At 40.5% G+C, this 16,002-nt stretch overlaps 1 protein-coding gene across 1 annotated transcript; it reads left to right on the top strand.

Moving 5' to 3' along the window:
• The first annotated feature begins 11,390 nt into the window (after positions 1 to 11,390).
• LOC147419696 (triacylglycerol lipase OBL1-like) lies at positions 11,391 to 15,190 on the top strand. The gene has a single exon (XM_086506070.1). It carries the CDS (start codon positions 12,503 to 12,505, stop codon positions 13,466 to 13,468), a length of 966 nt encoding a protein of 321 aa, XP_086362196.1. The 5' UTR covers positions 11,391 to 12,502; the 3' UTR covers positions 13,469 to 15,190.
• Positions 15,191 to 16,002: the final 812 nt, after the last annotated feature.

The raw sequence follows: 16,002 nt of genomic DNA, 5'->3' as shown, positions 1-16,002 counted from the left end.
GGCAAGATGAGGCCAGATTAGGGACAATGACCGTAGGTCAGAGACTACAGTATCTGAGAACATGAGCAAAGAGAAAGAGAGCTCGTAGCCTCTTGCTCTGTGGAGCTAATGGGAGCATGCCATGGCGGTGGTAGGGGAAGCCGAGGAGCATAATGCAATGACGACGATGGCAAGGGCAACGATGGGGTGAGGGGGGATGGTATGTGCGAGGGGGTTGGGTGCAATAACCGAAGATAATAGAGAGACTTCAACTTTTCGATCTGAAAAAAGACAAATCTTCTCAATTAATTAATTAATTAATGAGTTCCTCGATGTGGGACTCACATTAGCATTCTAGAACATAAAAAATTAAACGAAAGTGAATCCGAGTCTTCAAGGCTTTTAGTACAAGTGTAAGTTTGTAAGTATAAGTATAACAAGGTGAAAGTTCACTATGGCCTACATAAAGCTATTGAAAGGAATCTAATAATAATAATAATAAGAAGCTTCTTTGTGAGAGAGAAAATGAGAAAGTGATGCTAATATTTTATAACATTTATTATCGCATTGAAAACAAGTGTAACAATGAACTATTCAGATTACATCGCACTCTAAAAGCATAAAAAATTATGACATTGAGGGGAAAAAAAAAAGGTGAAAGAGGATGGGAAAGATTGTGTGACATCAGTACTCAATGCCTCTCTCTCTCTCTTTCTCTCTCTCTCTCTCTAGGCACAGAAATGGCAACACTTTGTTGCCTCTCTCTCTCTCTATAGGCACAGAAATGTCTCACAAAGCTCTACATGAAATAGTGAAAAAGAAAGTTTGTTGCCATGTGTCACTAATGATCCAACTCAAGCTAATGGTCTTCTCGAATAAAATCATAATCAAGCAAGGCTATACGTACACAAGGTAAGTTGTTTTCAAATCACGTTTCAACATAGTTTCTACGAAGTTGCTAGATTCAAAGTCTGGTGCATACCAAGTATTTTAAGGTCGATCTGACCTATTCATCCCAATTTGTGTTGCTCTTTGACTATCATTTTATTTGTTTTTTTATATTTTATTTTGTGAAAGTTGGTCTCCAAAATTTAGGAGAAAGAAAATTCCCTTCAAAACATCTCAATTGCATAAGTGAAGGGTAAGTCTAGGAAATGAAAAGTCTCTCAAAAGTGGAAAGTTGAAAGACTCCTCCTGTCTATATAAAAGAGGTTGCATGTTATGTGTGTTTTAGGTGGATTAGAACGGGGGGCGGGGCGGGGCGGGGCAGGGGGGTTGTGTATTTTAAGAAACTGTTCATATAACGAACATTCAAAGAGTATTAAGAAAACTTCTTTACTTACAAACTAAAGGTAATAAAATGAGCTTTTTTTTTCAAAAAACGTACGAGTTTTTATCTAAAATCAATTTAAAATTATATTAATATAATCTTGTTAAAATTTTATAATTTTGACAATAAAAAAACCCATTCTTTTGAATTCACCTGGTAACATACATGTCTAAGAGGCAAATCCCTCGAGATTACACACTACCCCTATAAGTGACACCAAGCCAATTGTAGGTCTACTCGAACATTGCCTCACCTTACACACTGCCATCTAGAGGTTGATGCCATATCCTACCTAGAAGACAATGCATGCCCAAATTTGCAAGGCTTTTGGATAGCAGCTCTAGGTTGCCCAAATATGGATGTAACTATAACAACCAATAAGCTCCTGCAGCACTATTGAGCTCCTCTCAAGTTCGTGCTTCAATTTCCAACTGTGTAGAGCACCCGCTCGGTAGTGTGTAATTGTGCACATTAAAATACATGCCTACCATCACCAAGTCCACGCCAAGGCTTGGGCATGCCTTCTTTGTGATTAGGCCTCATGAAAACACCCTTAGTCTTCTCAACAAGCCTTGTACATAAGCCTTCTCAACGAGCCTTGCCAGTGTGTTTAAACTAGCTATAGAATAGATGTAATAGTAATAAGATCGGTACATAGCATAACTTTATTAGCATTTTGTAGAGTGAAACATGTGGCATTATGTCACCTACTTGACGGATGTAATCTCTTTTCTTTGTATGAGTGGGTGACCCGTCCTATATCGTTGGGGTTTTTGTTTGGGGGGGGGGGGGGGGGGGGGGGGGGGGGGGGGGGGGGGGGGGGGGGATGAGCTTCCAATCCAAAGGCAGCTCTCATGGTTTAGTATATAGAGATAAAGCTCGCTCGTTAGGCTTGGAAGAAACCATGTAGGCTTGGAAGAAATAATGTCGTCCTACCTTGGGTCTCAATAATGTTAAGAATTACATGATATCGTCTACTACAAGATTATTGACGTGACACCTAAATGCGTGTGTAACTTCTCTTAAGGTTTAACCCAAAAACAGTACTTTTATGGAAATAAATCTATGTTTCTTAGGATTAAATTAACGTCTACCACAAGATTATTGAAGTGACACCTAAATGCGTGTGAAACTTCTCTTAAGGTTTAACCGAAAAACAGTACTTTTAGGCAAATAAATCTATGTTTCTTAAAATTAAAAAATTAACGAATTGTTTGAACGCATCCAGCTGATCGTCAGGGAGGGTATTAACATATGAATTAATTTGCGTGCTCGATAACGTCGTCAGACAATATGTCATGTGATTAGGCAAGCCCTGATGTGTTCTGTACATTGTTAATTAAACATCTGATCAGTATTTGATCGGCTCCAATTGTCCGCCTGCAGCTAGACTCATATCTGTTGTTTAGCAGCTGATCAGCTCTTCTAATCAAACTGCTAATCACTGATTCAGTTTCAATTAGCATGAACAAGATGAATACCGCTGAAGAGCCGCACCGCACAGAAGAGGCGCACAGCGCCGACGTGAAGTACAGAATAGTGAAGTACGAGAGCTGGGGCAATCTCTTATGGGCTGCTCTCACATGTCTCATTCCACCGCTGCGCTTCTCATCCTCGCTCGCTGCAGCTTTGGCCTATCGGATTCATCCCAGCATCGCGAGTAAATCTGCAGTCAAGACCCCAATATGGCAGGAGAGTGCTTCCCGCTTTATTCTTGTCCTTCTCCTTGCTGTGAAGATGCCGCTCTCATTGGCTGGCATCTTCCTTGAATGGTTCCTTAACTTTTACCACACAAATGATGGAGTTATCGGTCTTCTCTCAAAGCTTATCGTTCTCAATCTGAGAGGTAATTAAGAAGCTTTCAAATTTTTAATAATCCACATTATGCATTATTAATAATGCATTAATCCACATTAAACCTCATGAAAATGTATTAATCCATTGCATTACACATCATTAAAAATGTATTGATCCAATACATTAGGCAGCATTAGGTAATTAACACTAGGTTGGTAATGGGACACTTTTATGTCTTGGGACACTTTTGTGTCCTGTGAAGTGACCATTTTCCTTGAATTATGTCAAGAGTTTCAAAATGGATTTTGAGGTGCTATCTATTTAGAAAGTTGTCTCATGAGCTGAAAAAAACTTCACATTTTTTTGGAATATCAATTCCATCTTTAACCTTGTCCTTGCACAACATTTCACAACCTAAACTGTGTGAAAAAACGGGTCCTGTTTTTTGCTTTTTTCAACTTTTTGCAACTATACCACTCTAGAATTCATGTTTGTGAGGTCTATAATGCTAGAGAACTATCTTTAGTAGTCCTCAACATGTCATGATGCTTCTAGGGAGAAATAAATGTTAAAGTTGTAAGTTATGACCAAATCAAAAAAAATGTCAAATCCTGTTTTTGAGCCAATTTTAGCTCTTCTATGATTTTTTTGGTGGCTTTCATGATATCCAAATGCAGTTTTGATTTTCTATGTCGCATATTGTAACATAAAGCAAATATTTCTTGAGTTTTGGGGCACCTAGTACCCTATTTTGCATAGTAGACAACGATGGTTGATTTTTTCAATTATAGAAGAAAACGAAACATTCTAGTATATCAAGTATAGCTTTTTCAATATTGTTAGTTTCTTGTGACAACTACATGCAATTTTGTAGGTAGTAACCATACCTAGTCATAAGGATAAATTTTGGGTAGATATTGAATAGTTTCTATGGGATTCTACAACTCATAATGTTGAACCCAGTTTTTTCATGTTTGCGCTGTATTTAGCACTTCATATTTGTCCCCAAGATTCCCCTTGGTAAGAGATATAATATTCTTTTGACATGCTCCATGGCTCCTTATGAACCTAAAGCACTACAAGAGGTTATTCATATTAGCGACGCTCACACAGCGATGCTCAAAAAAAAATTTTCCGGCGTCGTTATGAGCGTCGTAAATTTACAAATAAATTTGCGACGCTCATAGCGACGCCGGCTGGGCTAAAAAAATAACAGAGAGCGCCCAAAAACTCAGAACTCAGATCTGAGTTCTTCGGCGCCCTCAAGCAAGGAGCAGGTAACGCTCTCCCCCTCTCTCTCTCTCTCTCTCTCTCTCTCTCTCTCTCTTTCTTCTCCACACACACACACACACACACACACACACACATACACACACACACGAGGAGAGGAAGGAGAGCCAGGTATGCTCCTTCCCTCTCCTCACTCTCATGTTCCCTTCCCCTCTTTCTCTCTCCCTCTCTCTCTCTCTCTCTCTCTCTCACACACACACACACACACACACACACACACACACACATAGTGTTTTTGAGAGAGAGAGAGAGAGAGAGAGAGAGAGAGAGAGAGAGAGAGAAAGAGTACAAACATAAACAAAAACGCACACACACATACATAAACAAAGAATGCACACATACATTGAGAGAGGAAAAGAAAGAGAGAGAGCATGCATAAACAAAAAACGCACACATTGAGAGAGGAAAAGAGAGAGAGAACATGCATAAACAAAAAACGCACACATTGAGAGAGGAAAAGAGAGAGAAAACATGCATAAACAAAAAAACGCACACACATTGAGAGAGAAAGAGAGAGAAACTAATTTAACGTCGTAGGAAACTAATTAAAATTAAAAAACCTAAAGATCTAGCCGACGAGGAGTTGAACTCAAGACCTATTATTCAAGAGGGAAATGGCATAACCAATCTATCATACTTGGCATGGGTAATAGAAAGGTTATACCATTTATCTCTTTTTATTGGCACACACATCCACATAGACGCACACACACAAGAAGAAGAGAGTTATAACGTCGTAGGAAACTATCCTAAAAGATGTTAAAGATTATGTTAGATGTAGACTTACGTTAAATTAGATTTAGGTTTATTTAATTTAAATTAGATTAGATTTAGGTTTATTTTTAGTTAGATTTACGTTTATTTACGCTAGATTTAGATTTACGTTATATTAGATTAGATTTAGGTCTCCATAGACTGCGATGCCTGCATGAAGCGGGTGAAGAAAGCCCTCAATGGAATATAGGGTATTGCTGCCTTCACTCATGGTGGGCTCCGTCGATCCAAAAGTACTGGTGAAATGTCTTCAGAAGATAGGGAAGAAGGTGGATCTTCAGGGCGGCAAGAGTCACTACATCCCCGACAATGACCATCTAGACAACCTCTAGTCATTCAACAGCAACTTCAAAGTTAGTAACAATAGCAAGAATGGTCCAAAGGGCCAATTGCTGTCGTCAGATGTGGATGGAGATGAGGCAGCGTCACCGCCGGAAGTTAACTCTCACATCTTTAGTGATGAGAATGCCAACTCTTACCGAGTTATGTGAAAAATTATGTGTTAAATCAGTTTTAAGGTTCTTATAATCCCTGTTAGTTTAGTTCTTTGTTTTTAATATAACATAATTTACGTTAGATTTAGATTTATGTTATATTAGATTAGACTTAGGTTTATTTAGGTTTACCCACACACACACACACACACACACACACACACACACACACAAGAAGAAGACAGTTTTAACGTCGTAGGAAACTATCCCAAAAGACGTTAAAGATTAGGTTAGATGTAGACTTACGTTAAATTAGATTTAGGTTTATTTTTAGTTAGATTTACGTTTATTTAGATTTACGCTTATTTACGTTAGATCGAGTCCACGCAAGAATTACTTACGGTTTAGGGTTTAGAGTTAGACAAACAGTGAAAAGATCTACTGTGAAAAGATGTTAAGATGTTGTGAAGTGCTACAGCTAGAGAAGAGGCAAAGGGGTTTTTTCCACTACATGCAGTATCATGTAGACGTGGGTCTGTAGATTTCTTGTACCCACAAATATAGGTATTGACCAATAAAGACGAGATTATAACCCGGTGGTTCTGATCTCCGTGCACCTCTAGACCGAGGTGTGCGGGGATTGGACATGACTAGAGAATGTGAGGTAGAGAGAGAGAGAGAGAGAGAGAGAGAGAGAGAGATAAGACGAAGAATGCCAATAGAATATTAAATTTGTTGTCCAGGTTATAAGATTTTTATCCTCATTATGAGTAGTGACGAGGATGTGGAACCGTCCAACCGAAACACCTATCTCTCAACGAGGGTCTTATGTCCTTGTAATCAATGCAAGCATGCTGTGCGACGGACAAGACGTGTTTCTTTGCAGCACGTTCGCGAATTTGGCGAGTTCGATCCATCTATTATAGATCGAGTTGTTGCCAATTATAACTCGTCGGACTCTGACGCTGGCCAACAAGCAGCAATCTTGCAACCCAATAGACGTGTTCGCAGGCGCTTTGGTCAAGCAGCATATGTGAGGCCACTAGAAGTAGCCTCTGACAGCTCGGGGGATGATCATGCAGAGCACATTCCCAACGAGGCAATGTTTGAGCCCGAGATTGATGAAATGATCGAGACGATCATGGATTCAGAAAGGCGTATCTATGATGATATGAAAAGTGAAGCCGATACGCCATTGTATAATGGAGCACGTATGTCTAGATTGAAAGCACTCCTGGTTCTTCTCAACATGCAGACAAAGTTTGGATGGAGTGACACTAGCGTCACAGCGCTTTTCAGGTGATCTATTACAATTAGTTTACTTTAATAAAACTCTAAATGTATAATGATCTGATAGATTTTTACACGACTATATCGTATTTTTATGTTGTGTAGATTGCTTAAAGAGCACATACTACCAGCTGACAATGTGATGCCAGATTCCCGAGATGAAGCAAGAAAGATTTTGCGAAACTTGGGGATGGATTACAATTCTATCCACGCTTGTCCTAATGACTGTATTCTTTTCAGAGGGGAATACATAGATATGGAGAAGTGTCCGAAATGTGGTTTCGAAAGATATCGAGTAGATCTCCACGGGACAAAAATTCCACAAAAGGTTTTGCGACATTTTCCTCTGCTTCCTCGCATCAAGCATTTCTTCGAATGTAAGTCCATGGCCGCCCTAGCATCATGGCATGAGGAGAATAAATCTTCGGATGGTGTGCTACGAATTCCTGCAGATTGCGCAGCCTGGAAACATATAGATGGAACATGGTCGGATTTTGCCAGGGAAGCTCGAAATTTGCGCTTAGGCCTGGCTATGGATGGCGTAAATCCATTTGGTCAAAGATCAACATCTTACAGTGTATGGCCCATTGTCATCGTCAACTACAACATTCCCCCGTGGTTGACTACGAAGAAGGGGCACCTATGGCTAAGCTTGATTGTGCCAGGGCGATATAAAGTGGAGAATATGGATGTGTATCTTCGTCCACTATTGGAAGAGCTACAACAATTGTGGATTGGCATAGAGGTGGTGGATATGAGCTGACACACAAGACGACGGAATGCTTTGATCAGAGGAATTCTAATGTGGACCATGCATGACTGTCCCGGGCTAACAGAATGCTCAGGTGATCTATTGACACTCCTCACTCAGACACTATAAATCTTGTTTTTTCCCATAGTTGATCTATTATCATGTCTATACATGCAGGGCTTCAAACAAGCGGATACAGAGCATGTGTCACATGTGGACCTAGACTGAATGCACGTAGGGCGCCCTCACTGAAGAAGCAAATCTACGAAGGTCATCAAGTGTATCTTCCAGAGAATCATGTGTTACGCGACGGCTTTTTGGGAAGAGAGCCACCAAAGATGTCTACACAAGCATGGTTAGACCAGAAGGAGATGTGCGATGACGGATTTGCAATGTACGACTAGCTAGTGACTTTATTTCTAAACGTTTGAACGGCCACTCATAATCTTTGTTCGTTGTAGTATAAGTCATACACAGCAACATGGTGTAAAGGTCGACATTTTAGGGTGGAACGGATCGACAAAAAGCGTTTTACTCAAGATTGTGGAATCATGGCAAAATTTGAACAGTTTAGTCGACGACGTTCCTCTGATGCAGATTCTGTGGTGGCGGAACTCACTTACTTCGGCACGCTACAAGAGATTTTGAGGATCGATTACAGAGGATTTTTTGTCGACTTGTTCGACGTGCAATGGTTCAAGATAATCATGGAGGGTCGCAACGCTACTGTGCGTAGAGGAGAGTCTGGTTTTCGTGAGGTGGATTCTTCTAAGAAATGGACTGACCTAAGAGACACTTTCGTACTACCCGAGCATTATGAACAAGTAAGTATGTAAATAGTTAACATCCCCCTTTTACAAGTTATGTGCTTGAAAGCTCTTATGTAAGTTATGTGGCTCTGACAGGTAATATTTCATCCTACAAAGTCTACATCAAACTGGTGGTACGTCATAGAGGTAGCCCCTCGTAGTGCAAGGACGTATGAAGGCTACCATGTGCCAATCACAACGGCATCAATGGAGGAGATCAGAGAAGATTCTCAATCAGAAGCCGCTGCGGTGGTGCCAGACGAGCATCAAGATGCTACTACTCTATATGGGGTGCATGCAGAGGAGCTACAAAATGAAACAGAGGATATGTGTTTAAACGGAGAGCTCTATATAGATATAGGAAGTTATGCTGAGTTATGCGAGGATGAGAGAGAGATCTCTTAAAGCCACAAATATTGTATTTGAACAATTTTGCTCCGTGTTGTAAAAGCTCTGGCTCTCTAAGTACCTTCCATGGTGTATAACGCTCTTTTCTACTCACGCTCACATCTTTTGATTGAAAATTCTGAGTTTTCGACTTGCCTCTTCTATCACTCAATTCATTGCGTCATTGTATTTATATGCGTCATTACGTCATTGTATTTAATGGTCTTTGCGTCATTGTCTACTCTATTCATTCAATATTAAGTTTAAATATTCGTGTGTTTAATGCAGGTATGGAGTGAAGTACCAAGTGATTTAAAAAACAGAGTCATCAGCATACTTCATGATGAGTTTCCCGTTCCAACACGGGATCAGCGCTTCAATGAAGACCTGATGAAGATTCGAATGCGCGAATACTGCAAACACAAGCGTTCCGAAGTGCAAAAAGCAATCAAGCATGGGTGGAACAGGCCAGATTGACTGGCCAAAGAAGATTGGAAGAATGCGAAGAAAGCAGCACGCGAGAATCCCGACAAGTGGAAGCAACAAAAGGATGCAGCCAGAGCGCGAGTAGAGGCAGGGAGCTCGCACCACTTGGGGAGCGGTGGATGGGCATCATTTGAGGCCGATTTTGTAAGTGTTTTCGCATTGCTCTTTATGTTCGATAGTTTAGGGTTTATGAGTTTTTTAATTCTAACATAATGAAATCTTTGTATGTTTTGACAGTGGTCGATAACAGGACGTGATCCCACACCGTACGAGCGCGAGTACGCAAGCAGGAAGGGCTTAAACGCCCTGATGGACATTCTTAGTTCTCGCGGCGGCATGGTTAGTATTAGGGTTTACTCTTTTCTATTTTTTGTATTGTTTTATAAATGTCGTTATATATTTATACTTACTGAAAGCTGTCTTATTGTCTTTTTTCGCAGAATCCGACAGATATGCCGCTTGGACGCGATGAGACGTCTGACTAGACGACGTCAGTTTAGCCGTAGCTAGATAGCATTAGTTTAGGGTTTCTCATAGCTTATGTATCATGAGACGGATTTTATACGTCTTTTTGAACCATGTATATTATTACATTTGTCACCGCAGTTCATTTTGCCAATCAATTCTTTATGCCTATGATGTTGTACAATTGTCATTATTACATTTGCCAATCAATTCATTTTGCCTATGATGTGTACAATTGTCAATTTTACGCTTGTCAATTTTGCAAACAATGCGTCTTGTGGGTGACTATTTTGGGTCTATTATCTACCCTTGCACTTTTTTAAAAAAGTGAATCAAGTACAATATGCTTGATGGGTGGCAAGGCATTCAATGCCCTGTCACCAAAAAAAATTTCTCTCGGGCATCGCTATAACCGTCGCTATTTATGGCTCTGTAGCGTCGCTATGAGCGTCGCTATAGACTTCTGTGTAAACGTCGCTATAACTGTCGCTATTTATGGCTCTCATAGCGACGCTATTAGCGACGGTTTTAGCGACGTCGAAGGTTATAAAAACCCAGTGTATTTCCGTCGCTAACAGCGTCACAAGAGCACACAACCTCTTGTAGTGAAGGACAATAGGGAACTAAGAAAACATGCATATATTATTTGTATTTAGAGTGGCTATAGAAACTTTGATGATAGGTTTGCAGAATGGTAAAAATTCAACTTTTTTATACCTATTTCTTTTGGGAAAACAAAAAATAGTGAGTGAGAAGCAATCATATGTTCTGATCACCAACCCATTGAAGTTAACTAGGGAATTTATCTCAAGTCCTACAAAAATCCCTAATCTTATTTTTATGCAACAAAACGTAAGAAATGACTATTTTGATGAAAATGTACTGGTCCATCAACTTTGGAGGCTTGGTGTGACCAAAAGATGAGAAATTTTACAAGTTTCTTATTTTTTACATGTGTAGTAGTCCTTGAACTATAACCTCATAAAAGGATTTTACAAAATGAGTGGATCTACAATGGGTTTGGAGGTTTTTTTCAAAACCCTGAAAGGACACTTTTATGTCCTGTTAGGTTACCAACCTAGTGTTAAGAATCCCGTTAACCCACATTAGGCATTATTCATACTACTTATTCAAAGGGCTAAATTTATATTGCAAAGCTGGAAGACTTTGTAAAAGCAATTTGTTTCCAATATATACAGCTACTCATGCACAAGAAGTTTTGGACACATTCTCACAACAATTCCCACATCATGACTTATCTCAACATCATGAGCTTCTGTGAGGGAGGCACCACATACCTAGCTAGGTACGATTGGGGGCAGGGGACGGCCGGCCCCGGGGGGGCCGGGGGTCCCCTGCCCCCAATCGTACCTAGCTAGGTATACGGTGCCTCTCGAGCAGAAGCTCATGATGTTATGCATTGTATTTTTTTCCCCGGGGCCGGTGGTCCCCTGCCCCCAATCATACCTAGCTAGGTATACGGTGCCTCTCGAGCATAAGCTCATGATGTTATGCATTGTATTAAAAATATTGAAAAAGACTCTGTTTTCCTGCATGAGAAAATTTCTAAATCTTCTTGTGTCAGTTATTTCAACTCATAACTAATCATAATTTGCAATTTTTCATGTGCTTAGTCCTTTGTCCATTCAAAATCAATCTATGACGCTTGAAAGCATCTAGCTTTCAGTTTTTTTTTACATACCAAATAACTCGCGATACTTTCTTGAATTCTTAATTGAAGGCATTACGTTCTTTCCAAGGAAAAAAGATCCATCGACGTACTATTCAGTTATAGGATGGTTGGATCAAAGGATGGACTTGATCTATCCGTATTCCTCGCAGCTGAAGATCGATCCAAACACAGGAACATTTAACTACAATTCGAAGATTTTTGCAGACCTATGTATGATGGCATCCAAGCTTGCGTACGAGTCCCGCTATGTACAAGAGCGTATAGTGAACAAGCAATGGAATGTGAGAATAACTCATCCTACTTCTGCAAATACTTATAACTTGCACCCGTGCATAGTAAATGTCTGCATACATTGGGAGATGGCTTTAATTACATATATGTGAGAATATGAGAGGCTAGCAGTAGTAGACCATACTTAAACTGAGCTTAAACTATATTTACATAGATGCCTTCTAAACATCTTGTTGTTTGCATTTAAGCGTGTGCACACTGCTAGAGGTTTTAAAAGGTACCATTGCTAGCATGGGTACCTGACGCTTTTTGGTCACCAAGCGGTGTCGATATACGTCAGTGTATACTGACCATGAAAGTGACGTTGCGGCATATATGCCTGAGTGTGATACTGATGCTTATACCAACTGTAATAAGCGACGTGTACACTGACGCTAGTACCGATGCACAGGAATATAAATACCCTTCAAGGGCATTAGTAAAAGCGTCTACATTTCAATTAAGCTCCCTTGAGTCACTTCTTAAATTACCATAACTTTCTCATCTTTGTTAACCAATTCCATTGCATTTGCAGATGTGTTTTCAACAATTCTACGAGTTTGAAAATGGTATGTCAGATCTCTCGGTCATATGGTGGCGTATTCGCAACTTCACTCAAGTGTTTTTTCTTTTTCTCTTTCAAATATATTGCACAATGATTCATATCTTTGAAATAAAGTGGCCTTGCATTCCTATTAGTAATGTTGAGCTGTGATTTCTTACACATTTGCAGCTCATGATAAACCCATGGGCATTCTGCAGAGTTTAATACATGGGACTATTGTATTAGTTGAAAAACACCTAGGGAAGATGCCCTTTCTTGGACCTGTTCTTGAGGCTTTGGAGTCGTCAACAGTACTTCGGCCGGCAACACAGGCCTTCACATTCAACGACAAACCAAGAGACGCAAACCTGGTGGTACTTGCATTCCGAGGGACAGAGCCATTCGATGCTGATGACTGGTCAACAGACCTTGACTTCTCATTTGTGGAACTAGATGATGTGATTGGTAGGCTTCATGTTGGTTTTTTGGAGGCGCTCGGCCTTGTCAGTAGAGACGAGATTGAAGACTCTGGAAGAAGGCTCAAAGAGAACTTGAATGATCCTAACAAAGAGCTCATAACAGGGCTCTCTCTACATACAATCCAATCCATGGCAGCGAAAAGTCCAGGAACAACGTCGATGGATTTTCATAAGCATTCTGACATGCTGCAGACATATGACATTGAGAGAATTAAACATGAGATCGCTTACAGACTCTTAGGATTTGAAATGATCAGTGCCGACCTAATCCAGCTTTTGAAAGAGAACCCAAAGGCTCAACTTGTAATCACTGGGCATAGCTTGGGAGGAGCCCTAGCCGCATTGTTTGCGGCCCTTGTCTTGTACAACAATGTGGAGAGGAATGAAAAGAAGCTGCTTGTGGAGCACCTGAGGGCGGTTTTCACGTTCGGGCAGCCACGTGTTGGTGACAAGGTCTTTGCTAGTTTCATGGCCAGCACCCTTGAAAAGCACAAGGTGCAATACTATCGAGTGGTGTATGCATACGACCTTGTTCCAAGAATACCATTTGATCATAGTATTTTTGGATTCAAGCACTTTGGATTTTGCTGCTACACCAACATTCTGTACCAGCAGATGGTAAGTAGAATGCTGGTTCGTAGACTCAATATGCATGTAAACTCACATGCTTGCTCAGAAATAGGACACTAGCTGATGTATGCAGTCATTTGAATGGCCATTGTCATTATCCACCGAGCGTTTGTGCAATGTATGTATGTATGAGCATTACATGAATGTATGTATGCATGTGCGCATTTAAGCATTACATGAATGTATGTATTCATTTGAGCATCACATGTATGTATGTGCACACCTAAGCATTCCATGTATGTATACATGTCTCGCTTCTTAACAATACACATTGCCATTCCTTCAGCTTTTGAGTGACCCATGAATTTATACATGTAGCGAATTCAGTGATCATGAAGCTCCACTGTGAATAATATGAATAACTGTCTGGTTTATGATGGCACAGGCATTGATTGAGCAGCCCAACAGGAATTTTGTAGATGTCCTGTTCTCTATTGTTATGCGCATATCCACGGCATGGGAGCTAGTGACTGGGATGTTGCTGAACAGGGTGTTGTATGGTGACGATTTCACGGACTCCAGCCTAATGGCAATCGCTAGGTTTGTGGCCTTCTTGATGCCAGGAGTGGTGGCTCATGCTCCCACCAACTATGTCAATGCGATTCGATTGGGGCCATCTCAACTCAAAATTGTGCCATTTGATGAGCTCTAGCTGCAAAAGCATAGGTCTTGCAAGCGCTTGCATGGGAACACCTCAGTCGCTAAGACAGGTCCCATTGGCATGATTAGTCATCATTAGTTGTGTCTATTGGGCTCAGATTTTTCTCTGCACATACTTGTAGATGCCTTAATCCGCTAGATGGACCGCATCTTGTCAGCAAGCTTATTTTTTATAAAAAATAAAATATCCATAGCCTGTAATGATAGTCAATTTGTTGTTGAGATCAAATCAAATACCCATAACCTGTGATCACACCATTTATATGGGTATATCCTCACATTCCCAACCTTGACGAGCTCAGAAATGTACATGTTGCATACTCATAAGGTTCGACATGTACATGCGTACACAAAATCTTTGATACAAATGCATATTACGGATACACAAAAGTAGGGGTGCTGGTTCATGCTGTCAGTGATAGCCTGTAGACTGCATGTGTTGATAAAGGGAGAGCAATGTTCGGATGGACTGACAAGCTGGCCATGCTCACCTTTGCAGCAATATCCTTTTAGTTACATAATCTTCACCTTGATGTTTGATTTCTGCTGCACGTATTTGAAACATGCTCAAATCCTATCAATCTTAAATTGCAAGAAGGCTGATTTTGCGGTAAGAGCACTCCAAATCGGCATCACTAGAGATTTGTACTATGCCTTGAGATCTCAGAGTGGCATCAGAAATGCAAGCATTCAAAAGCACCAAGGTATCCAAATGTTTTCATGAAGCACGACTTCCAGCACATTGAGCCAAAGCACAATACTCAACCACAAACTCTTACAAGGGATCCTTAAGAAAGGCACTAAACCAGACATACATGTCCGCAAGATGAATGCTCCCCTGCTTCAAAACCTGTTGGGTTTGCCAAACTCTTACATCAGTGGTCGATCATAAGCAAATTCTTTCGGACAGCGAGCATTATCGGTCACTGCAAATGGAAGGACGCCCTCCTGTTGTACTGTTGTCAATGGCCGATCATACGCAAATGCTTTCGGACTGCAAGCATAGCTGTTCTTGGCACACACAAGTGTTAAAAGTTATAGCATCTCATAATTATGCAGACGAAAGCTTCACTTTAGCATTCTAAAACAATAAACAATAGAATGCAAGAAAAGTCAAGACCCTCTCACACGTGTTCTGAAATGTCCAGCAATCAGAGGCTTCACGGGCTCCTTTTGTAGGATGTATGTACACCCATTTGGACATCGACTTCCTTACTCTGATTCACGGGCTCCTTTTGTAGGATGTATGTACACCCATTTGGACATCGACTTCCTTAGACGCAACCTTGTGATGGGCTCTAGACGCATCGATAATGAGAATCTCTTGAATGACAATTGTATAGTAACATCGATGGCTTTAAGAACAGTTTGGTGGTCTAGGAATGCACTACTCTTTCAAAAAAAGTGTGATCTTTTGGACAAAGAACATGAACTGGAAACTTGTTGGTGGCTTATCTTTAACAAAAGAAAGCTGCAATGCAAGCTTCGCAAGAAAGAGTGGGAGGAATTCGTATCAGATATCTTGAAATGTGTAATATATTATAAGGGTTCGTGTATGGTCAATTGACTCAAATCCCTTGAGGGGCTTTGTGCCCATTGAACGGACTTTTTGGCCTACTAAGGAAAGGCCTAAGTGTTGGGCTAGCTTGGGCGTACTTTCACGGATGGCGTCCATGTGGACCAGTGCTCGATTTTTTTTTTTCAAAAACTTGGCAAACCTACACATGTGAAACAACAGAGGTGAATTGACAAAATTTGAAGGTTTTCTTACCTTCAAATAAAAAATTTAGAGGTAAATTTCAAAATTTGTAGGTGGGACTACACTAAACGTAGGTTTTTTCGAGCATTGCGAGTGTTCTCTCTCTCTCTCTCTCTCTCTCTCTCTCTCTCTCTCTCTCTCTCTCTCTCTCTCTCTCTCTCTCTCTCTCTCTCCT

The sequence above is a fragment of the Adiantum capillus-veneris genome, chromosome 29, assembly GCF_014529385.1.
Source record: "Adiantum capillus-veneris isolate H3 chromosome 29, ASM1452938v2, whole genome shotgun sequence".
Classification (NCBI taxonomy): domain Eukaryota; kingdom Viridiplantae; phylum Streptophyta; class Polypodiopsida; order Polypodiales; family Pteridaceae; genus Adiantum; species Adiantum capillus-veneris.
Note: the sequence above shows the minus strand (reverse complement) of the source record. Positions and strands in the feature narration are given on the sequence as shown.

Coding starts and splice junctions, on each gene's coding strand:
- LOC147419696 (XM_086506070.1), top strand. CDS start 12,503: ATGGGCATTCTGCAGAGTTTAATACATGGGACTATTGTATTAGTTGAA.